Source organism: Bos mutus, chromosome 7 (genome assembly GCF_027580195.1).
Source record: "Bos mutus isolate GX-2022 chromosome 7, NWIPB_WYAK_1.1, whole genome shotgun sequence".
NCBI classification, from domain to species: Eukaryota; Metazoa; Chordata; class Mammalia; order Artiodactyla; family Bovidae; genus Bos; species Bos mutus.
Window position 1 is genome coordinate 51,845,471 of NC_091623.1, and position 24,882 is coordinate 51,870,352.

Genomic DNA, 24,882 nt, shown 5'->3' on the forward strand with positions numbered 1-24,882 from the left:
CCAAGTTCCCTAGTGAGCCCCAGTGCCCAGACCCCCTTCAGCATTTCACCAAACTGAATGAGGTTTCCAGGAGTCACTTCCTCCAGGAAGCCCTCCTGGACCGCTTTGTCTAGCTTGAGTGCTCCCTTTAGACTCCCCCGTTTCTGTTATAACTGTCACTGTCCCATCTACCACTGAAGGCCAAGCCCAGCCCAGTGCTTGGCACAGGACAAGCCTCACAAACCACCTGGCGAATGAGTGGACAAGTGAGGCTGTTTCCCTCTGGTCACGTGGCACCTGCATTCCGCACAAGATTGCAGCCCCTGCTGTACCTGTTGCCAGACCTCATCACTAGTCCCCACGGCCTCCCTGCTAGCTCACCCTGCGCCTGAAAACAATGTTCCCTCTATGGGCCCAGAGAAGGAGAGTGTCTTGCCCAAGGTCACACAGGGAACCCCAGCCCCAGCTTACCCACTAGGGCAACAGTTCTAGAACACGGTTCTAAGCCTTCTATTGTGTATGGATTCTCTCCCCCACCCAACCCTCTGAAGTGGGTCAGCCCAGGGGTTAACCCACTTCTCAGAGGCTCTAAGTCAGCCCAGGGCAGACCCCCCTCTGCAGCGAGTCCCCCCAGCCACCTGCACAGGCACCTCCTCCTCGGCGCGGTCCGTGTCCAGGGTCCTGCGTCCTCGCCTTGTCCGAGCGGACCAGCTTCTTGCCGGCCGAGTTCCGGGTGGTGTAGCTGTAGACGGAGGTGTAGCCCTGGCCGGTGAGCGGGCAGAAGCGGCGGGTGTGGGCGCGCTCGCGGGTGGCCCCGCACTGGGGGCACACGTAGTCGCGGAGGATGGGGCACAGCACCCGGCCCGCTTCATCCTTGAGCACGTGGGACTGGTAGATGGCCCGGGACTCGCCGTTGTGTTTGCAGAAAGAACACAGGCGCTCGGGAGCTGGTGAGGATTCAGGGCTGGGTCGCTGACCCCCCGGTTCGGGCACTGCTTCTGGCTGGCGATCCAGCCTGGTCTCCGGCTCCTCTTCTTCACGCTGAGCCCCAACCAGGCGTGCCAAACCCAAGTAGTCTGTCCACAGGTTGAAGGTCCCCATGGCTGGGCCCCGTGTGCCAGGTGGAGGGGCAGAAGACAGGAGAAACCCAGCCGCCCCCAAGCTGGTCTCTCTACTTCTGCCTACTCTCCCTTCCCTTCCCCTCTCTGGAGCCGAGGAGTCTGGGCTGTCAGTTCCCTCCTTATACTCCAAGGGGGTGTGAAGAGGGAGGAGCAGGCTGTAGGAGGTTCCCTATTGCCACAGGGGGCTTGCTGCAGCTCCCCCCAGAAATGCACCTGCCACGGGGCTGCATGGCCTCTGGGTAGGCTAAGGGTGAGGGGGCGTGACAAGACACAGGCTGCAGGGGGTACCAGCAATAAGCAGCCACACACCCCACCCAGAGGGCACTGAGAGGGCTGCCCTTGTCTACTCCTCCAGGAGAACCAGAGTGATGCAGGTGGGGGCATTGGAAGCCCCACCCCAAAGACTAGCAGTGCTGTAGTCAGTAACTTAGTAACTTCTTTCTTCCTTCTCCAGGACTGGGGGAGGGGGGAGGGGGAGCCACTGACCTTCCAGCTGACTTTGGAAGGAGGATGGGCCTGTCTTATGGTGGGGGGGGGGGGACAAGGACCAAGGCCCCTACCTCTGGTCACCCTCAGGGAGCTTTCACACCCCTTGTCAGTGGAACCTCCTTTTAGCTGATGAACAAACGGGTTTGAAGTCACCTGCCCTGGGGTTATTCACGAAGGCAAACAAAGCCTGCCTCCCCCACCAGTTACAGGAGCCTTAGGTGTTGTGGAGTCAGTCTCTCCAGGTCCTGGGGTGGAAAAGGGTTTGAGACTGAGGATTATGGGGAAGAGAGCACAGGCACAGGTGGGGCTAACGGGGCAGAGGGGAGACCCCTAGATTGGCCAGGACCTTGATTGCCCTCTCAAATGAGACCTGCGCTCCATCTCAGGAGGATGCGGTGTGCCCCCGAGTCACCCAGGTGGGACACAGACTGGCAGGTGATCAACGGGCATCAGGTGCTAGGTGGGCAACTGAAGGTAAAGGAGGGGTCTGCAGGTACCAGGTAAGAAGGGTGAGAAAGCAGGGCCCGAGACTGGAACTCAGAGAAGAGGTGACGTGCCGCCTACACACCTCATTCATTCATTCATTCAAGAAAGCTTCACTGAGCCGTCTGGAAGCAGGGCCCCCTAATCCCTTTCAGAAAGGTTTTTCAGCTGCCCAGTCCTAAACTTGTAATTCCTGTCCACAGCCCTCCAGGATTGATGCCCCCAAATCTAGCCTGTGTCTTTAAGTACCCCAGACACCAGCCCTCCTCGAGGGGTGAAAGGCCAGGGTCAGGGTCAGGTTCTGGCTGAGCAGTTTTGGGGGGCGGGAGCGGGGGAGTCCAGGATTGTGTCTGGCCCAGCCACAGTGACATTCATCCCTCGGTGGGTCTGGTCTCTGTCACAACCCACCGACAACAATGAATGTTGATTGTGACCTTCGCTGTGGCCTAAGGGAGGGGATGTGTTCGGGATCCCCTGCCCCTGCCCCAGATCTGAAAGTTGGGGGTCGTGATGGGTGGGTGGGTGGACGGCAGTTCCAGGCCTCGGGGTCCACTCAACGGTCGATGGTTTGCCTGAGCTGCCCAAACTCACCGACAGGTTGAATGTTCCCCCAAACCCTTGGCAACTCCTTGGGGGGCAGGGAGTGGAGGCTGGCGGGGGGTCAAGGAACCGGGTAGGGTGAGGGAGGGGAAGGGAATGAGAGACTTAGAGAATCTATTAAGTCAGGGAACAGATAGCAGGAAGGAGCCAACTCTGCTCCAGGACAGGGAAAAAGGAGATAAATCTAAGTAATAATATCAGCAGATACTTCTGTCACCTTTGCTATGCAAATATAGCAGCAGCGGGCGCTGGGCTTCTAACCCATTTAGTCAAAGCATTCTCAAAAGGGCCCTCAAAGGTGCATATTTCTTCCAATTATCAGTTTGGGAGACAGGCCAGAACAGAGGGCACCCTTAGCTAGAGGCAGAGGAGGGATTCCGAGAGGCCCCAAGAGATCTGGAGGCCAAGTGGTTCTGGCCCCGGGGGCATGGATGCAACGGAGAGATAAACAAGTCATTTTAATACAATGTAATACCTAAGTGAGCTTCACCGTGTTCCGGACACAATGGTTTATGAATCACAACAACCCAAGGTGGTTGGGGGGAGGGTTGTCTGAGTCTGCACTTTGCAAATTCGAGCCCCGAGGTGGGTCCACCTGCTGGTTGGACAAGGGCGAAGCTAGAGGATCGCAGAGGGTCCCGGGCTTCCAAACTCGGGCCCTTGTCGATCAGACGGGGGCCCAAGCGCATAACTACACGAGGCTTACCCCGTTAATGCTCTTCCCCATTTCTTCACCCTCAAACCCGGTCCCCAGTCCCTCCCTCCAGGGGCGGCTGTAGAGTTAGCCGTCCTCCCCCTCGGGTGCCCCCACGCACAGTCTCAGAGAAGGCTGCTCCCCACCTCCCTGGGTCTGGGAGGTCTGGGACCCCCTCCCCCCAAGAGAATGGCCTAGACTTCAAATTTCCAGTCCCCTTCCATTTCACTGACGGCAATATCGAGCCCCAAAGGATAAACCGCTTGCCGTAACACTTAAGGCAAATCAGATCCCCTAGGTGTGCTGAGCTTGAGTGAACCCAAAAATGACCTTCCGCGGAGGAGGCCAGAGGAAGCACGGCGCTCGGAGCCCCACCCTCGAAATCCCCACCTAGAGCCAGCCTCCAGAGACCTGCCCCTCGCAAGCCACCGACTCCAGTCCGACCCCTCAAGGCCCGCCCCCTCGAAGCCCACCCACAAATTGCACATCCCTAGGACCCTCCCTCTAGAGCCCGCCCAGATAGACTCCCATGTAGCCCGCCCCCAAACTCAATCTCCATAAAACACGCCTTCTAAGCCGGTCCTCCAAGAGCCCACCCAGCTCCTCTAAGGCCCGCCCCGGGGCCTCGCTCTCTGAGCTCACCTCCGCTGGCCTCCCATCTACAGCTGTCTCCGGGAGCCCCCGCTAGGGCCTCTCAAATCCTCCTGCCCAGACCCCCAGAGACCTCGTCCCTACGCGTCCCCAAGGTCGTTCCCAGGGATCTCAACTCCGCGAAGGTCCGCCGGGGACCCCCTCGGAGCCCGACTCCCGTAAGACCCGCCCCTCCCCGCCCCGGATTGCGTTCCCCAGAGCCCGCCCTCTCGCCCACCCGGGACCAGTCCGGTTCCCACCCCTGTCTGGAGCTCCGCGCGGAGACTCCTCTCCCAAGGACCATCCACCCGCCCTGCAGAGCCCTCCCCCATTCAGGCACAGTGTATCCAGGCCTTTCTTAGGGCGCGTGTTGGGAGAGGCGATCACCTGCAGGGAGGACAGCGGTCCTAACAAGCAGAATGCTGGGAGAGGAGGGTAGGTTAGGAGGGCAGGGGTATTAACAACAATGACAGTGATTCTAATAATGATGCTTTACATAATCACCCTGTTATTAGGATACACTGAGGAAGGTGAGGTTTTATCAATGAGGAAGGTGAGGTTCTGAGAGTTTGGACCAGAACTCTCTCAGCGGTTCTTAACAACCAAGAGGTTAGAATGCCAGGTCATGGAGAGGCACCGTGGCCACAGTGCGCTGGGGGTGGGAGAGGGGTCTTCCGGGGACCACTGCTCCTTTCCCTGAGGGCTTTGACTTTGACCTACCTCAGGTAGGTCCTAGTAAGGGGTCTCCCCAACTCAGGAAGGCAGGGCTGGGGCCAAAGGATGGGCCTTGGGATCAAAGAGAGGTGCCCCAGGCCCGCAGCCCCCAGCACCCCCCTATGGGGGAAGGGCTGTCCGGACATAACCTGGGGTCTGACTCTCTCCCTTTGTCTGTCGTGGTGGGTATAGGCTTCCCACCCTGCTGTGTGTTTGGGTCCTCCTGTCTGGGTCTGACTGTGCCCCTCAAAGGCTGGTATCAGTCTGGGTCCCCAGCCTTGCTGTGTGCGCCCCTCCCTGGCTGTCTGGGGTCATCCGTGTCTGGCCCTTGCCACCTGATCTCCCCTATATCCGTCCGCCTGTTCCCTCCATGTCTGGAGCTGCCCTTTGATGAAAGGCGGCCTTGGATCTGTCTCCCTTCTCTCTGTCTGCACCTGGGGCCCTTCAGCAGGTGGCTGAGTGTTTCTCCCGCCAAGTGTCCTGAGGCCTCCGGGGATGAAGGGGCCTCCAGTCTGACTTTGAAGCCCAGCAGGGTGGGAGGCAGGGAGCTGTCTCCTCCCACCCCCAATCTGGGGCCCTGCCTCTTTCTCCTCCCTATCCCTGGGACCCCACACTACAGCTGGGAGGGCCTGTCTGGGCTGGGAATGACTGGGTGGGGGGCAGCCTTTCCGCAGCCAGGCTGACCCAGAGCCTATCCCCACCCCCACCCTCATCCTAAGCTCAGGAAGGCAGAGCAGCTGGCATGGGGTCTGGGGGTCAGGGGTCAGAGGTGAGAGGTTCCAGTGGAGCCAGATGGGCAGGCAATGGGTGGAGGCAGCTCTGCTGTCAAGTTGAAGAACAAGGTGCTGGTGTGGAGGTGGGAGCGGGGAGGAGCACAAGGTTCGAGATGCAGGGCTTCCGGGGTATCTAGTGGCTTGTGTGCCCCTCCTGTGTCCCAATGTGCATATGTCCCTGTGTCTGTGCCCTTGTGTGTGTGTGCACAGGACCTGGCGGCGGGGAACACGCGGAGGAGGAGGTACTCAGGGCCTGGCAGACAAAGAGCCCATTATGGAATGTGCAGTGGCAGTGTACACAGGAGTCCCCATGTGGGGTCTCGTTGATGGCCCAGGCTGTCTAGACTGGCAGGCAGCAGGCCCCTCATTTCCATGATACCTACATGGCCTCTCAGGTTGCCACCCCGCCCTCCCCAGGCTTCCTCTCCACTTGCTGGCTGCTCAGGCTTTTGACTCCACGTCCTCAGACAAGGGGCTTGTCTGTCCTGCTCAGGACCCTGAGGGCAGCCAGTTCAGCCAGGAACCTGAGTTTCCTTCTCAAGCCCACCAGATGTGGGGCCAGGGCTGGGGGAGGCGAGAAGCCTCCCTGGAGTTGGGGTTGGGGGCCGTGGAGGGGCCTGGGAGAGGCTGATGAGAAATTCAGACACTTCTACCAAGGCTTGTAGCGCAGAGTGACCATAGGTCTGGGTCAGGATGGGCCCCATCTGCAAAAATGTAGGCAGCAACTGCCTATGGGCCTGTTACTTGGAGGCTGTGATGGGCTTGAGGGTCCAAAAGCTACTTTGGTGGGCTATTTTAGGGGGTCTGTGGGTGTCCGTTAGTTAAGGTAGGCATGTGCCATAATGGGTGGCTGGCTGTCTCTACACCAGTTGTCTGTGTTGGCACTCCCATGGGCTTCTGTTTGTGTGTGGATGTCAGTGTGACTGTGGGTATGTGTCAGGCTAATTGTGGGTAATTGCAGGTCCATGTGTGAGCCGGTGTACATGGGTGTCTGGTGTCTGTCAATGTCACTGTGGGTGACTGTGGTCTGTCATCTGATGATGGTGCCCCCCTGACCCCTCCTCACTAAAAATTCAGCTCCAGGAGGATAGGGATCTTCATCTCTTATAACCTCAGGAGAGAACAGTCCCTGGTACCTAACAGATGCTCAGTAAACAAGGGCTGGATTTGTGGGCATTCAGGTGACTGTGGATTTCTACATGTCTCTATGTCCTTTTCCTGTATGTCATTTTCACTGCAAATGTGTTACTGTGTCTGTAGATCAGTGTTTTGTTTTGTTTTTTTGCTGCACTGGATCTTAGTTGTGACATGTGGGATTTTCAGTCTTTGTTGCAGCATGCGGGATCTTTCATTTTAGCGTGTGGGATCTATTTCCCTGACCAGGGATTGAACCCAGGTCCCCCTGCATTGGGAGCATGGATTCTTAGCCGCGGGAGCACCAGGGAAGTCCCAGGGGTGTCTAAGGGTATAATCAAGTGTCAGGGCGGGTGACTATGGGTGTTGGTACTATTGGACTGTTCATATCTGTCTGTGGGTGACAGTGATGTAATGGTTGTCTGGGAGGGTCAGTTTAACTGTATGTGTGTAGATTAAGATTACTATAACCTGATGTCAAAATCTCAATCATCTGTGCAGGCCTTTACCGTCTGTGTGTGTGTGTGTCAGTTTGCCTGGGTGACTGGGTGTGTCCTTGCCTGGGCAGGCACACAGAGATCTATGTGTGCATGTCCAAGTTCTTGAGAATAATGGTGTCCATGTGTCCCTGTGTTGGGACATTTACCTAGCTTCGGTTGTCAGATTACTCTGATGACTGTGGGCACCTGTGGGTGCCCATGGGACAGTGAGCATAGAAGTGTCTGTGTGTGCAACAGAAAACTATGTGTGTGTGTCAGTGTTATGTGCAAGGATATGTCTACCCCGGTTGGTGGCAGCTTCGTTTCTCTGTGGCAATGTTTTCCCAGGTGTCAGCCCTGGGTGTTCTTGTCATTGTGGGTGATGTGTGCCCACGTGGCAGTGTTATGATGGGTGACTGTGTGTGTACATCAGCGTTCTGGCAGGTGATGTGAGTAACAATGGGGATGATTTATGTGGGAGTATAGAGTGTAGATTTGGGGTCTTCATCTAATTGTGACTCTGTAAGTGTATCTGTGAGCAGTCCAGGGAGGTGGAGAATCGGTGGGAAAGGAGATGGGGGAACTGAAATGTAGTGGGATGCAGGGTGTATCTCAGATCCCATCAGCCAATGAGGGGTCTTCTCCGTCCCCTCCCCCCGCCCCCAATGCATGTCCTCCAGGGCGAGGTCCCTGTGAAAGGCGCCTTGTCGCTTTAAAAGGGTTCCCCAGTAGTGGGATTCCCGGCCAATTTTTCCTTTTTACGGCCTCTTTTTGAGGGCGTGTTCCTGTTAGCAAACCTTGGCCCGGGTAAATACTCTGCATCCGGCGGTAATGACAAGCGGGGGCAGCGGCGGGGGGCTGGCTGCGGAGGGCCCCGGGGCTCCGGCAGGCGGCGCCGCTGTCGCCCCTGGCCCGCCGCCGCAGCCAGGCCCGAGCGGGAAGCCCCCGCCGGGATCCGTCTCCGCAGGGCCCGCACAGGCCTGCACGCCCGTGAACTTGGCCGGGAGCGCCTACTCGAACGCGCGCGCCGGCTCAGAGCCTCTCCCGGTCCGGGATATCCGAGGCCCCCATCCGCCCTGCTCCCCCAAGAACAAAGCTGGCCGCCGCCCGGCTCCAGGGCCTCCTACGGTCAGGTGTCAGGAGGCCCGGCACCCATGCCCCTCCGACCCTCAGCCTGCGTCCCCTCCCCACAGGGGCATCTCGGCCCGCCCTCCCCCCGGCGGCCCCCAGCTGGCCTGGGACTTCTGGGTCTGTCCCCTCTGGAGTGGGGGTCTGGTCCTCCGAGGGCCCCTCTCGGGGAAAGCGAGACACAGAGAAGCCGCCAGGGCCTCCCCGCCCCCCTTCCCCAGCCGCCGCAACAATGGAGGGCCGGGCTGCAGAGGCCGGGGCGCCCGCCCCCCGGCCGCGAGCAGGTGCGCGAGGGGGCTGCGGCGGGTCCCGCTGCCGCCCCGCCCCGCCGCGCCCCCTCCCCGCGGGCGGCCCCCGCCCCGCTCGCGCCCCGGGCCCGCCCGGCGCCCGCGCTCACCTCGTTTTGGGGCCGCCGCCTTGTTTCCCCCTCTTCTGTCCAAAACCCGCCCGGAAAAGCCCCCCGAGCCGCGAGGCGCCGGCACGGGAAATTGCATTTTGGCGGCTCCGGGGCTGGGCGGGGGCTCCCCAGGCCGCGGGCAGGGGGAGGGGACCGCGAGGCTCCGGCGCCGGCTCGAACCCGCGGCCGCCGCCTCCCACCCGCCCGCCCGCCTGTCTGTCTCGGTGACGTGCCCGCGCTCCCCGCCGCCACCGCCCCCTCCCACCTCCCGGCTCCTGCCGGGCGGTGGGTCCAGCCGCGGCCGTGTGTGCCCCGAGGCCTCCCGCCAGGCGCACCAGGATGCAAGCGGGGATGCCCACGGGACTCCAGGACGCAGCTCCCGGCCTCCGCGCAGGGGACACGGGGACACGGGGGCGCGAGCGGGCACACGCTGGAGCCCAGATGCACGCAGACCTCAAAGGCGCACGGGGAGCAGACGCGCACAAAGGCACGCGGACCACAAACACAGGGAAGGGTGTGCGAGGGACTTCCAGACACAAACCCAGCCGAGGGAATGGTAGGACACGGGGCACCCGCCACACAACCTTGTTCATAAAACCCACTACACACGTAGGGGCACCTGGGGCCACACAGACACATGCAAGATACAGACACGCACCACATCCAGCGACAAGAAGAATGTCTTCAGAACTGAAACAGAGTACACAGAGCATCCCAGGGGCATACACAGAAAATCCTGGCACAGAAACAGACAGACTCGCAGGAATGGCCCCAAAACACGTACACACACGCCCAGGGTCTCACACAAGGTACACAGACATACCGGTGTAAACATAGAACCAGCACACCTCCCCACTCATCAAGTGCACAGCCATGGGAACACCCTGACACACAACAGTTCAGCACACGTGGATGGATACACAGACACAACACGCGGTTATATACACAGAACAGAAATACACCCATAAGACATGTCAGGTACACAATCTCAGGGGTACACACAGACACACAAAGTCCCCCCTTCCCCCGGCAGGTCCTAGGGTTACAGGGTCCACGTGTGCGTGCTAAGTCGCTTCAGTCGTGTGTGACTGAAGCGTGACCCTATGGACCATAGCCTGCCAGTCTCCACCGTCCTTGGGATTCTCCAGGCAAGAATACTGGAGTGGGTTGCCATGCTCTCCTCCAGAGGATCTTCCCAACCATGGGATCACACCTGCAGCTCTTTTATCTCTGCGTTGGCAGGCGAGTTCTTTACCACTAGTGCCACCCGGGAAGCCCAAAGGGTCCATAAAGACACACAAGATACAGGGATGCTTGGGGCCATGTGTACCTGGGACCATCCAGTGTAAATACACAGACAGGCCAGGTACAGAGATCACATACAGGAGATGGACTCAGAAGTTGTGCATGGGGTGGGGCTCCCCTGATCCCCCCGAGATGCTTACACGGAGCCCCCGTGGTCACACACACACACACCAGGTACGTGGCACACACAGCAGCAACAGTACACCGCTGGAGGATTCCTCCAGGAATTTGCACAGGTCCCCCCTTATACTTCCCATCAATACACACAATGCTGGCCTGCCGTGGCCACCTCGACTGGCAGAAAGAAGTCACCTCAGGGCAGTCTGTGGTGCCCGCTGAACTTCATGGCCCAGGACTGAGCTGACCAATTTCTCATTTTGTGTATTTCTTCCCTGCTCCAGTCTAAGCCGGGGTAAAGGAAACCTTCGAGCCCCTCACCTCCCCAAAACCCAGGCCTTAACCCTTTTGGGATCAGGGCCCTGCTCCACCAGGCAACAGCCCCCCCCTTCATCCCCCTCAATGTCCTGCCTCAGTTTCTCCTTGATAAGTCTCCTTTTCCCACACCTTCCTTCTTTCCTCAGGTCTCAGCCCAGAAAGCCAAGCTCCAGCAGGCCCAGGAGGGTGGATATTCCCTTGGGAGTCCCCCAGAGGCCTTTGGGGTTCAGCCCTACTCTGTACCTGACTTCCCTGCAAATAGGGGCTAATTCCTTGGAGGAGAAGGAAGAGGATGTGAGTAAACAGTAATTGGGCCTCAGCAGTTGGAGACAGCTTTGTGGATGTCCCTTATGCACCCTCCCCATTCTAACTGAAAAAGATTGCATTGAAATGATGTCTTCATTCAATCCCAGCTATCGCAGACTCTTCCCAGCAAGCCAATGAAGCGCATATTGTGATTTTTACATACAGGCAACTGAGGACCAGAAAGGGACTGCTGTTTGCCCAGTGAGGCACAGCCGTAGGCTGCAGAGCTGGGATTCTGTGCAAGGTCTTTCCCCATCTCCCAGGATCCTTTTGAAGAAGCACTCAGGCCCGCTAAACTTCCCACAGCCAGCAGCAGGGGGCAGCAGACTCCAGAGCCCTCGGGCTGCCGGAGTGCGCTGGCTCTCAATTCCCTCTTCCTCCTAGCCGCTGAGGACTCTGCATAGACAACCTCCCCCCCGCCGCACCCCCCCCCCCCCGGCCCCGCCGCACGTGGTCCCTCTTAAGGTCTAGCTCTGCTCCTTCTTGCTGCAACACAAGCTGGGTGGGCAGCCTCAGCATTCCTGAGCTGGGTCAGATCAGGAGAGAGGACTCCTGGATCCTGGCCCAGTGGTTAGTCCCACCCCCTACCCCAAAGTCCTCTGAATATCCCTCGGAGCCCATTGCAGGATGGGAGGGGCAGAGAGGGAAGCCCCAGTGCCCAAGCTGCCTGGTTCCTTCTGGCGTGGGAACTGCCTGCCCCACCCCAGACCCTAGTTCTGGGGCCCCTGCCAGTGCTGACTCATAGGGGACCCACGGCTGTGACTCAGCCAGCGGTCCTTCCTGAACCTCTCCCTGAGAGATTTTCCACCCCATATCACCTCCTGTCCCCTGGGGGGGTCGCCTTAGGGACCCAGATGTAGCCCTGGTGGGTGTGTCAACCAGAAGGGTCTTCTCAACTCCCATCAGTCCCCGAGCCCCAGTCCCCAAGGACCCCCCTGCAAGGTTGTGGCCATGACTGGGTGTGCCGGGCTGTGGGGGTCTTGGGCGGTGTCCGTATGTGCCCAAATGTGTGCCTAGGCAAGGCTCAGGCTGTGAACACACCTTCCTCCACATCCCACTGGAGTCCGGGCAGCGACTCTCCAAGTCCATGTGAGGCCTGGGCTGGGAGCTAGTTCACTCAACCACAAACCAGCTTCTCCAGCCATGTTCCCTGTCTCCGGAAATGGCAGCTCCATTCTTCCAGCTGCTTCAGCCAAAACCCTTCTTAACAAATGCAATCCATTAACAAGTTCAGTTACTGTCTCTTCTAAAGGCATCCTCCACTCTCCAGAGTTCCCACCCAGGGCCACCCCACCGTAATCTCTCCCCTGGACCTACGCAGTTGCCACCTCCTTCTCCCTGTGCTCCAACCTCACACAGTCTGTTCTACCATGGCCCAACAGCACCAGTGAATGCCTTAGTCCCTTCCCTGCTCAAAACTTTCCATGGTTCCCATTTCATTCATACCAAAAGCCCAAGTCCTCCCCACAGCCCTGCACACTATATCTATCTTGTCCCCTCCCTGCCTCACCTCCTTTCCTCCTTCCCTCATTCCCTCTGCGCCAGCCACATGGGCCTCCTCACTGTTCCACAAACACACAGGGTATTGTCCGGCCTCAGGACCTTTGCACTGGCCATTCCCTCTGCTCAGGACTCTCTTCCCCCAGGTACCCACAAGGCTGCCTCCCTCACTTCCTTCAAGTCTCTACTTAAATATCATGTCCTCAGTGAGACCTTCCCAGATGCCCCTCGTTAAAATCCCACCCCCTTGCTTTAGCTTGTTCTTTTTCATAACTCTATTTTTTTTTTATTTTTTGGTTGCGCTGTGTCTTCTTTGCTATGCGCAGGCTTTCACTAGATGCGGCAAGCAGGGGCTACTCTTTGTGGTGGGTGGTGTGCAGGCCTCTCATTGCAGTGGCTTCTCTTGTTGCAGAGCACAGGCTCCGGTAGTTGCAGCACGTGGTCCCAAGGGCTACTGGAGCTCAGGCTCATTAGTTGTGGCACATGGGCTTAGTTGCCCCATAGCATGTGGCATCTTCCCAGGATCAAAGCCATGTCTCTTGCATTGCAAGGCGGATTCTTAGCCACTGTACTACCAGGGAAGTCCACCCTATCACCTTTGAACATTATATGTTGGAGCACCGAGAGCAGAGTCTCAGACTGTTGTCTGGACGTATTGATGATCACTACATTTCTGACGTGTTGAAGAACAAAATGACGTGGCGCCTGCCTGCCTGCCACTGGCAGGTGAGGCAGTCACGTAGCTAGCCAAGAGTTTCCAGAGCTGAAAGCCAGAAGCATAAGGGAGTACTGGGGAGGCGTGGGGCCAGTCTGGAGGATGAGGTGCAATCAGGGAAGGCTTCTGGAGTGGGTGAGGTCATGCAGGGCCTTGGTGGTCAATGAGGGGTTTGGATATAAGTATAGGGTGGGAAGATTTGGAAAGTTTTATTTGTTTTAATTTAGTTTTTTATGGCTGTGCTGGGTCTTCATTGCTGTGCATGGGCTTTCTGCAGCTGTGGTGAGTGGGGGCTACTCCCCAGTTGCAGTGCTCGAGCTTCTCATCTCAGTGGCTTCTCTTGTTGCAGAGCCCAGGCTCTAGGACACGTGGTCTTCAGTGGTTTCGGCACATGGGCTTAGTTGCCCTGCAGCATGTGGAACACTTACTCCCCGATCAGGGACTGAACTCGTGTCCCCTGCATTTGCAGGCAGATTCTTTATCTTTGAATCACCAGGGAAGCCTGGGTTTCTATTTGTAGTTAAATATATTGAGTTATTATTTACACAGAGTAAAATTCTGCCTTTACATGGTTCTTTGAGTTTTGACATATGCATACAAGTTGTGTAACCATTGTCTGAAATCACGATGTAGCAGATTTAGTGGGAGGTGATCAGCAGGTCCACCAGGGCAAGCACACAGCAACCAGGACATGAGTGGAAGCAGAGGGCCAACGAGGAGACCCATGTGGCTGGCTGTCCACCAGCTTGAATTAGGACGGAGGCCCCGGGGAACAGGTGGAAACAGGCAGCTTCAGGAGGCAGACGGGTCTCAGGGGTGGACCAAGTGTGGGGGCCAAGGAACCACGGAGGAAGGATGAGCAGACAGAGTCGGAGACACCTGAGGGCCCCCTCGAGGAGATGATTGGAGAGGAAGGTCATCAACACGTAGTGACCAAAGCTCTGCCTGGGGAGGAGAGCGTTTGAGAGGCATTTCAAAAGACTGAGGAGGAGCAGGAGGAGGAGAAAGGCCACCAGGAGAATGTAGTGTCCTGCGGCCAAGGAGGAAGTAGGCAAAGGCAACAGATTCTTTTGTGGGTTTTTTTGCCACACCGTGCGTCATGTGGGATATTAGTGCTCTGACCAGGGATCCAACCCTTGCCCCCTGCGGTGGAAGCATGGAGTCCTGACCCCTGAACTGCAAGGGAGCTCCCCAAAGTTGACAGATTCTGTACAGAGGTCGAGGACAGAGGTGACTGGGAGCATTGGCCTGACTCACCACTTAGTGTGATCAGGCACCCCCTTGAGAAGTAAGGAAGAGAAAGAAACAGGCAACAAGCCCACTACTCTCCAAGAAAAGTGCTGTATACTTTTAAAGCCACTAATGGGCTTCCCTGGTGGTTCAGCAATAAAGAATCCACCTGCCAATGCAGGAGATTTGGGTTTGATCCCTGGGTCAGACCTTGGGAAGATCCTTGGGAAGATCCCCTGGAGGAGGAAATGGCAACCCACTCCAGTACTCTTGAGCCTGGGAAATCCCAATGACAGAAGAGCCTGGTGGGCTACTGTCTATGGGGTTGCAAAGGAGTCAGACACGACTGAGCCACTAAACAATAACAACAGAGCCACAAATGTGACCTGCCACGTGTGTAATAAAACAATTTTTAGTAGCCCCATTACCGGTTTGCTTGTTTTTGTTTGGGGGGGGGGGTCTTATGGCCACAGTGAGTGGCATGTGGCATCTTAGTTCCCCATCCTGGTATCGAACCAGTATCCCCTGCAGTGGAAGCTCAGAATCTTAGCTGCTAGACCACCAGAAAAGTCCCCTAGTAGCCTCATTACAAAAAGTAAAAGAAACAGGTGAAATGAATGTTGATAATATATGCAATTTAACCTGACATATGCAAAATAGCATGGTTTCAACATGTAATCAAGATTTTTTTAAAAAATTCTTGAGATATTTCACATTCTTGAAAACAAGCTTTATATTTACAACATATCTCAGTCTGGAATAGCCAGGTTTCAGCTGCCCAGTAGCCAAGTGACAAGTGGCAACCTCACTGGTAAAGCACAAATCTAGACAGGACTCAATTTTGCCCTCTGATGACTCACCTCACTCACATTTCCCTAATCCCCACCCTATCAAACCCTGTCTATTATTTGATTTCCCACACAAAAGTGTGTACATGAATGTTCATAGCAACATTATTCTTGTTTGCTAAAAAGTGAAAAACACCCAAATGTCCATTAACTGATGAATGGATTTTAAAAAATGTGGCGTATCTATACCACATATGATTTAGCAATCAATAGGAATGAAGTTGCGATACATGCCACAACTTGAGCACATCTTGAAAAGTGAATGAAGCTAGTCATTAAGTCACATTGTATGAGTCCATTCGTATATAGAGACAGAAAGGAGTGTAGGGGTACAGTGGGTGGGGGAGATGGGGGCATCTGGGGAGTGATCGCGTATGGGTACTGAGTTTCTTTGGGGGGTTAATGAAAATGTGAAAGTTACACAATTCTATGAATATACTAAAAACATTGAATTATTTACTTTAAATAGGTTCGTTGGGGACTGCTCTGGCAGATCAGTGGTTTGAGACTCCATGCTTCCACTGCAGGGGGTGTGGGTTCAATCTCTGATTGGGGAACAAAGATCCTGCAAACCAAACATTGTGGCCAAAAAAATAATAAAAATTGTACATAAAAAAGGTTAATTTATGATACATGAATTTTATATCAATAAAGTTGTTATAAAAAATTTTTAATCTTGATGTTTTAGTAAGTAGGTGGCATTACTGGTAAAGAACCTGCTTGCCAGTGCAGGAGACATAAGAGATGTGTGTTCAGTCCCTGGGTTGGGAAGATCCTCTGGAGGAGGGCACAGCAACCCACTCCAGTATTCTTGCCTGGAGAATCTCCATGGACAGAGGAGCCTGCCAGACTACAGTCCAAGGGGTGGCAAAGAGTCGGACACGACTGAGCAACTGAGCACCCACACACTGAGTAAAGTTTTGGTGTCCCCATAAATTTTGCCCTTAGTGGATCTCTGCTCTCAGCCTAGTCCAGGCCCTGCTGTCCTTCCCACACCAAGCTTAAGAAGGACAACTGGGACTTCCCTGGCCATTCAGTGGTTAAGACTTTGCACTTCCTCTGCAGGAGGGGCAGGTTCAATCCCTGGTCTGGGAATTAAGACCCTGGATGCTACACTATGTGGCCAAACCCCACCCTCCCACCCCCAAAAAAAAAACACAGAGGGACTGCAAGGAGAGGATGCCTAGGTGGAGGGCTAGCAAAGTCAGGGAGATATGCTGAGACGTTTCGCCAGTACCCTTGTTTCCTACCAAAGTCATGGGCTTCCTGAGTTGCAGGCTCTCCCGGGGTGGGAAGAATGATGCCTTCAAAGCCTGATTCCAAGGGCCCTGGCCTACACGCCCAACCAGACAGCCTGACTCAACTTTACCCACTGTATGCGTGTGACCCTCCACTGTCCCCCTAGTGACTCAGGCAACCTAAAAGCCCCCTCTCTGGGAACGCTCTGCTGCCCACGGTGACTCTTCACAGACATTGCAGAAGCAAGCTGGCGCCTCCCCGGCCTAGGCGGGGGTCCTGGGGGCAGCCCACTAGGGCCTTGGCCCCACAGCACAGTCTCCCCCAGAGGGCCCAGAGTCTGGGGGAGGGGGGTGGGGAACTTTCTCAAAGGGCCTTTGTGGGAGCGGCTGGGACGCTGGGGTGGGGGGGCTGCCGGGGGACCACGCCCTGCGTGAGTCACTCCTCATTGCTGGGCAGTGACTCACGCTCAGGCCTCCCTCCTGCCCCCTTGCAGCAGGTGCTGCCAGCGCCAACTTCAGGATTGGGGCCCCAGCAGCCAGGTTCATGGCACCCTACCCTGGGCCTGTGATTCACACTCATTTATTTCCAGGGGCGCCTACCCTCCCCTCTCTACATGGTTCGGACCACGAAGAAAACTTCCCACAGTCCCTCTGGTCCTTGGTGGGGCGGAGGGCAGACCCCTGGTACTAAGATACGCCAGCTATTGTCTCACTACTGATTCGTGGAATCTCCAAACCACCGGAGAGGTGAGACGTCCTTGCTACTTTAACAGATGGGGAAACTGAGTCTCGGTGAGATTATGAAGTTTGCTCAAAGATACAAGATCAAACCGAGTCAGAGCACAAAGTGATGCCCGACAGTGTAAATATGTAATGACCCCAGCTGCTTTGTAGCCCAGTAATGGGTTACTGCAGCCTGTAATGTGGCGTCCATTTTACTGATGACCAAACTGAGGCAAGGAGCGCCTAAGTCACACCCGAGAGTGAGAGGCTGGGCAGAAATTCGAACCGATGTCGGCAGCCGGGGCTTGTTCTGCCACTTCCCAGCCGGCCTTGGGCACCCACTTGGAGGCTGGGGCGCCCCCGCCGCCCGGCCCCTCCAGCCGCCGGGGCCAGCCTGGGCCGGGCCGCCCGCCAGGCTGCCGGGCGCCGCGCCCGCCAGCATCACGCCGCTGTGAGTCACCCCGCGCGCCGGCCCCGCCCCCCGCGCCAACAAACAGCGCGTTACCCGGCAACTGCCGCCGGTTCCGCCCCGGGTCTGCGCTCGAGGACACGGGTTCGAGCCTCTAGCCGGGTGGGAGCTGTGAGGCTCCGGGACCCGGTGGCTTTATTCAGACTAGGGATTCAGATCAGGTCTACAGTCCTGGTTGACACAGAGATGAGGGCGAAGGAGTTGGTGGTTCACTGGCAGCGGGATTGGGGATGGGGGAGAATAGAGGGTCCTCAAACAGACCTGTCTCTGGTTCTCAGGAGGCCGATACCAGAGCCAGGGGATGGCACTAGGGACTCTCTGTGGGGTGAGACGAACCCTGAGAAGTTAGGTTAGAGCTACTGTCAAGAGGTCGAAGCCATTTTCCTATAGGGATTTGGGGAGCCGATCTGGGGGTGGGGGTCAGGAGGGCTGTGATCATGGCTTCTGACTTTTCACCATCCGCCCCCCCCCCCCACCGAGTAGCTAACAGTGAGCACGTTCTATGTTCCAAGCTGTGTTCTACACGCGTGCTCAGTCGTTCAGTGGTGTCTGACTTTTTGTGATTCCATGGACTATAGCCCTCCAGGCTCCTCTGTCCATGGAATTTTCCAAGCAAGGATACTGGAGTAGATTGCCATTTCTTCCTCCAGGGTATCTTCCTGACCCAGGGATGGAACTGGTGTCTCTTGCATCTCCTGCATTGGCAGGTAGGTTCTTTACCACTATGGACATTACCTAATGTTCACAATAGCCCTCTGACAGTCCACTGGTATTCCCATTTGACACACGGGGAAACTGAGTCACAGAGAGGCACAATCCTTCGCCAGAGGAGGCAGGACACCAAACTTGAAACCAGGCAGGGTGACTTGGGCTCCTACGCTCCTCTCAGGGGGTTGCATGCCTCCTCTTGAGGGCGGTCGTATCTGTGGGAGTTTCCAGCAAGGCTATGAATCCACACTGGAGCTTAGATGGGCCAGGTAGGCTCCTTGGGGCTGTTGATGCAAGGCTGTGCCAGGTGCCCTCCCAGGCTTCCAGGCTACTTGAGGGCAGGAGAGAGTCCCCCAAGAGCCAGCATCACTTAACTCTAGGCACCCAGGACCCATACTAGCCGCCATCCAGCTGCCCACAGGACCCCTAAGGGGGCTGCTTGAGGGGTTTCCTAGGGCCTGGATCCCATGGGGTGGGGAAGAGAGTAGGTAACAACACTGAGGCCAGGTGGACAGGTACATCCCCCACCCCCAACCCCGGTTACCTTTATTTTCTTGACTATATCATTCAAATGGTTGAGTGGGGAGACAGAAGTGTTTAGAGTCAGAGTATAAAGTCAGAGGGTCATGGCAGGAGGTGAGGAAGGGTTCCTGGAGGAGGTGGTGGCCTAGGATCTAAACAAGTTGGCAGTTGACAGGTGGGTGTGAAAGGCAGGTTGGAAAGAAGGTGGGAACCTGACAAGCAAGGTCTTGTAGGTGACAAGGGGGACCACAGAGGAACTTTTGCAGTGGACGGTAGGGAAATGTGATTGGATTTAATTGGCTCTCTCTGGAGAATGGATGGAGTAAGTAAGGCTGGAAGCAAGGAGACAAGGGAGACCAGAGTTGGAGTGGTTTCATGCCAGAGATGATGATGGCTCAGAAATACAGTTGCCAGATTTAGCAAATAAAAATACAGGAGATCCAGTTAGATTTGATTTTCAGTTATAGAGCAAGTAAAAAAAAATTTTTTTAATAGAAAGATGGCCCAACTAACTATTGCATAGGACATACTGATATGAAATGATTTAAATAAAATCAGATTTAATTGGGTGTCCTGTATTTTATCTGGCAAGAGTACTTGAGGGTCTTAGGGGACTCTGGGCATGGGGAAATAATATAACAAAGATGGAGCAAATACCCTTTGAAGTAGGTACTACTATCATCCCTGCTTTACAGACAGGTAAACCGAGGCCCAGAGGTTTTTGGTTTTTTGTTTTTTTTCCCCTCTCCCTGTATGGTTGGGTAGCATCACTGACATGAGTTTGAGTAAACTCCTGGAGTTGGTGATGGACAGGGAAGCCTGGTGTGCTGCAGTTCATGGGGTTGCAAAGAGTCGGACACGACTGAGCAACTGGACTGAACTGAACTGAACATATCTATACAGTTAATAAGTGGGTGACCCCCAGTTGGAACCTAAGATGTTGCTTACAGTTCTGCGGCGGAATAGAGGTGACCTGTAATGGGGTAGGGGATGGGACTCAGGCCAGAGTTTCTTCTGTTTCTTGGTGGCCCAGGTGAGGGCCTTCTTAAGGCAATAGACTCCTCAGCCCTCTTGCATCCTGGGATCTGTGCCACCTCCTTTGCGCCCCTCCTCCCAGGACACCGAGGCAGTGGGAGGGACGGGAGTCGGCCTCAGGGGGGCTCCTCTCCCCCGCTGCGGCTGGGCCTCGGCCTCCTCCAAGCCAGGAGGATCCGCCGTCTGTGCCCGCCGGCAGGAGGAGGGGGAGGGTTATTTTTACCTCCCTCCAGGCAGCCAGGGCGACAGGAAGTGAGCGCTCAGCCCGCCAGATGTGGGGAGCCAGGCAGCTGGGAGCAGCCACAGCTGGACTGGCCGCCGGCTGGGGGTTGGTGGGGCGGGAGGTAGGGTGTGCAGAGGGCGGAGCGCAGGCCTCAGGTCCCTCCTTTGTTCCCCCGCCGCCCCAGCCTCCCTTCTGAGGTCCCCCCTCCTCATCTCGGCGGTGACCCCGCTGTCCCTCGTCTGTGCACCAGTGCCCCGGGTGCTCGTGGGCTCTCGGGACCCGGTCGGGGAGGGGACCCTCCTCCTCGCCCTGGGGAACCCCCCCTGGTCCCAGCAGAATGAGGAGTGGGAGGGGGAGACAGCCCCTCTCCGGCCCCGCCTGCCACCGCCATTGTTTACCCGTCTGCTGCCTCCTAGGAAACTTAACCCGCCCGCGGTAATTTTATTTGGGAACTTCGGGCAGTTGCCATAGCAACCCCCAGTGACGTCAGAGGGGCTGGGGCCCGAAATCCCCGGGAAAAAGGGGGGGGTGGGATGGGGGGAGACCCCCAGGAGGGCCCCTCCTTAACCCTGCGCCTGCCGGGCCCCAGTCAGAGGGGAGAAGGCAGCCTTCTGTGACACTTCTGGGGCACCCCCATTCTGGCCCGGTGCCAAGACAGGGTGGCCCGCCAGACCCTGATGTCATCTGGTGCTGGGTAGGTGGTGAATCAGTTCCCGGGTGGGGGCTGGGCTAGGCCTGGGGGTCTATTCCTATCTGACTCACCCCTCCCCTGCCCCAGGAGCTGGCAGGTATCCTGATGGACCCTGCCCTGGGGATTTCAGGCCCCCGGCTGGGGGACCCCATAGGTCCCTGGGGCCTCTCTGGCCCTCTGAACTGGTGGATAGACCAGAGCTTTCCTGCTGCTCCCAATGCCAATTTGGGGCAGTTGAATGAAAGGGTTAGTGGCAGGGAACTGGGTCCACTGCATAATGTCCTCCGGATGTGGGGAGTGACTAGTGCCCTAGTGAGGGGGCAGGTGGTGGGATCCCAGCTCAGTCCATAACACAGCCTGTCACCAGGGTGACAGGAGGCAGGGGCCCTGACTGGCAAGGAGGAGCGCAGCGCCAGCCGGAGGCTGGGCTGGGAGGAGCCACTCTAACCACAGTGACGTGGGACTTCCTCGGCAGGGCTTGTTTGATGTCTCTGTGTGCCTCGTTGCCATGGGGCCCGGCAGGCGGCCCTGCATATGAGCCAGGGTGACCTACAGGGCCACTGAGTCTGTCAGGGTCCCTTGACCCATCCTCCCCATCCCAGGTCTGAATGGCTACGTAAAGTGGTGTACCTATGTCCTTAATGCTTGTCCAGCTTTCACCCTGCCTCAAGCCCTGGGCTGGGACAAAGTGCAGCTCATCTCAGAGTCTCTTAACAACCCTAAAAATTACATTTTCAGGTCCATTCCACGAATGAAGAAACTGGAGCTCAGAGAGGTGTGATCACTTAGCAAAAGTTATTCAGCTAGGAATTGGGGAGCAAGAATTGGAAACTCAGTTCTGCCACTCTGCTCCCCTCCCCACTCTACCACACTGGTTCCTTGCTGTTTCTCAAATACACCAGGAACTTCCTGCCTCAGGGCCTTTGTACTGGCTGTTCCCTCTCTACCGAAACTCTGTTCCTCTAGCTGTCTGCGTGGCTTCTCCCCACCTCTTATAATCTTTGTTCAAATGTCACCTCCTCCTTCTCAGGGTAGCCTTTCTTGATCTGGCCCCCAACCCCTCACTCCTCATCTCCCTGCATACTAAGTCGTTTCAATTGTGTCAGACTCTGCGACCTATGGACTGTAGCCTACCAGCCTCCTCTGTTCATGGGGTTCTCCAGGCAAGAATACTGGAATGGGTTGCCATTTTCTCCTCCAGGGGATCTTTGCAACCCACGGATCGAACCTGTGTCTCTTGTATCTCCTGCATTGGCAGGCAGGTTCTTTACTATTAGTGCACCTGGGAAGCCCCTTCCCCTCATCTTCTTAGCCTCCTTCTAGTCTCCCCTAATACATACCACCCAACACATTCTATATCTTTATACCTGTCTGTTTACTGCCTGTATTTCCCCCATTGATGTGGACTCCATGAGGGCAGGGTTTTTTTTCTGGCTTGTTCTCTGCTATGTCCCCAGTGCCCAGAACAGCACCTGGCACCCAGCAGGCACTCAATGAATGTTTGAAGAATGAACAAATGGGTGTGTGTGTGCCCTGTGCCACTTGACCGCTTGGCCTGGTCTCACCCTGGCCCTGTCCTCTCACCCGTCCCCGTCATTACAAAGAATCAGTTGGCCGGTTTGGAGAGCTCTGATCCCTCTTGGCTGCTGTCCCTGGGTAAATTGGCCAGCTTAGGACCAGGGTGGAGGGGGTTGGTGGGGGCAAATGTTCAGAATCCAGATGGAGGGCTGAGGACACTGGGAAGACCCTCCCAAGTTTGGGCTGAGGGATGCTGAGCTGCTGTGGCCCAAACTACATGCAAGGTAATGGCAGAAGGCACAGTTGGCATAGTTATCCCTGGAGGCCAGCCTGGAGCAGGCATTTCCCCCACATGTATGCCTGATTGGATTAATAAGAATAGGAGGATGGTTCTCGACGGAGACCTTGTCCCAGGGCATGAAGGGAGTGTTCTGGAGAGGTGGTGTGGAGGAGGTGCCCTATTGTAATTTGGTCACTTTATACTTCTAGAATGGGTTGTGTGTGTGTGTGTGTGCAAGCACGCACATGCACGAATGTGTCCACAGTAAGACCCTGGACCCTGGGAACTCCATTCCCCTGTTTGTAGCTGCTCAGGAGGTCCTGTGGTGAGTGCCCCACCCCCTCAGGGCCCCGCCCTGAGTTGGGGAATTCTGTGCCACCCCAAATCTTCCCCTGGGGCCCCACAGGCAGCTCTGCCCCTCCTGCCCCAACCTGCCAGATCCTGCAGCCTGGGCCAGCCTGCCCCTTGGGCCCCACAGAGAAGACAGACCCGGGAGCCCCCAGGGCTGGGCCCCATGGGATAGTAGCTAGGTGTGGCTTCTGCCCCTCTCTCCCCAATCCCACTGAGATCCAAAGTGGGGAACCTGTTGAGCTGAACGGGGGAAATGAGGGAGCCTGGAAGAATTCTGGGGGAGCGAGGTGACCCACAAGGCATCCAACCAGCCCTTCCAGTCTTCTGCCTGGGCCCTCCTGCTGGGTACCCTCCTTTAGTACTAAAGGGTACCCTCCTTTAGTATCCCAGCTTTAGTCTTACTGCCCAGGAGGTGGGTTATGAAGAATCTGAGCACCGCCCCCCCCCCACCAAGCCCCAATTATATGACTTTGGAAATATTGGAGGTGGATGGGAGGAAACCTGTCTCCCAAAGCAGTGCCCACACAGGTCTGGGAAGGGTCCTCAAGCCATAGAACCTTGCTGCGGCATCATGGTGGTGGTGATGGTGGTCTGCGGGCCACTGACTCCCATCCCATCTTGGAGAGGGCAAAGTGGCATCCGGGCCTGCCCAAGGAGGCTGGCTTGGCGGCACAGGGCACCCCGCCCCTCCTTCGCTGAGTTTTGTTCCCGGCCCCCCACCTGGGCACGGGGCCAGGCCCCAAGGCAGGGCCCCGTACTGGTGAACAATGCCTCCGTGTTCCTCCTCCCGGTTGAGGGGAGGTCCGCGGAGGATGAGGTGGGACAGACAGGCTCGCAGGGAAGGCGGGAGGGATGCAGGGAGGGGCTCTCTCTCAGGGATACTCCAGGAGCTGGGAGTTTCCCAGAGGCCCTGGGTAGATGGGGGGTGGGGATGCCGGGAAGCCTGGCGGGGAGGGGCGGGGGGAGGGGACCTAGACCAGGGACCACCTGGACTGGGGTCAGCAGGTCTTCAATGGCAGCAGGAGAGGGTTGGGTGGGATAAAAGGAGGGACTTCCTGAGGCTAAAGAACGCACTGTGTAAATGCATAGAGTGGGGATTCGTAATTGGCCGAACCCCAGAATTCCCCGGGCCCATGCCCCCCAGGGCAGGGAGGGGTCTACAGTGGCAGTGTGGCACTGTGCCCCCACCATCTACCCTCTCCTTGTCCATGGCCTCCTGGGTTTCTCTCCGGGCGCAGGGGAGCAGAACTTAGGCCAAGAGGGGTTTCGGGTGCGATATGGATTAGGAACCACCGCCCCCACCGCCCCCGCCAACATCTCAGCAGGAAGGGCGTTCGTTAAAGAACTGGGGCTGGATCCCCGAGCCCAGGACCCAGAGGGGGAAGTTGAGCTAAGTCTCAGGCTCAGGAAGAGTTGGGACAAGGGAGGGAAAAGTTAGGGCTGAGTTGGGGACGGGACCGAGCTGGGGGACCTGAGAGAGAAAGTGGGGGCGGACCGGCTCCGGGGGCACATGACGGCGGCGCCCGCCCCGCCCCGCGCCCGCCCCCGCCCCCTGCCCGGCCCGGGAGGGGAGGAGACGAGGAGGTTTTAAAAGCGATTCGGCCCCGCGGCGGGCCGGCCAGTGAGTGGGATGGAGCGCGGCCGGCGACCGCCCCCGGCCCCTCTCGGGCCCGCCGCCCGCCTGCCCGGCCGGGTGTCGGCCGGCCGGGCCGGGGCGGCGGCCGGAGCCCCGAGTGCCGGCTCCCCTCCCCCGCGGGTGAGTCGGGGAAGCAACCGGGAGGGAGACTGCGGCGCCGTGGTGGCGGCGACAACTTTTCCGCGCTGGACTCGTGGGCGGAGTGGGGGGTGCGCCTGGCGGGTCCCCCACCCCTGGGCGAGGGGGAGGGCGCCGCCCCGCCGCCGGTGGTTGAGGGGACGGCGGGGCCGGTCTGATGGTGGCGGCCGCGGAGTCCCGCGGCGCCCCCTGCGGAGCTGGGAAAGGGCGGCCCACCTCTACCCCGTCCCCAAAGGCCCTCCGCGGCCTCCCCAGCCACTCCCCCGACCCAGGAGATTCGTGAGAGCGTGCTGGGGAGGGCGGGTCCCAACGCGAATCGGGGCAGGTCAAGGTGGGTCGGAGTTGGGCGCAGGGTGGGAGAGTATGCGCCCCCCTCGGGTGGAGGGAATG

At 57.4% G+C, this 24,882-nt stretch overlaps 1 protein-coding gene across 2 annotated transcripts in view; it reads right to left on the reverse strand.

The window, feature by feature from the left end:
• The window catches only part of NANOS3 (nanos C2HC-type zinc finger 3), a 10,079-nt gene extending 1,366 nt beyond the window's left edge, over positions 1 to 8,713 (reverse strand). Inside the window, exon 1 of one of the 2 annotated variants that reach the window (XR_011464763.1) lies at positions 8,622 to 8,713. Coding sequence is in view for 1 of the 2 variants with exons in the window: in XM_070373550.1 (XP_070229651.1) it covers positions 618 to 1,080 (463 nt within the window). In the remaining variant the exon portion in view is untranslated. Of the gene's footprint in view, positions 1 to 617; positions 2,569 to 8,621 lie in introns of those variants that run through there. The other variant, XM_070373550.1, reaches the window with a different exon arrangement.
• Between the last annotated feature and the right edge of the window lie 16,169 nt (positions 8,714 to 24,882).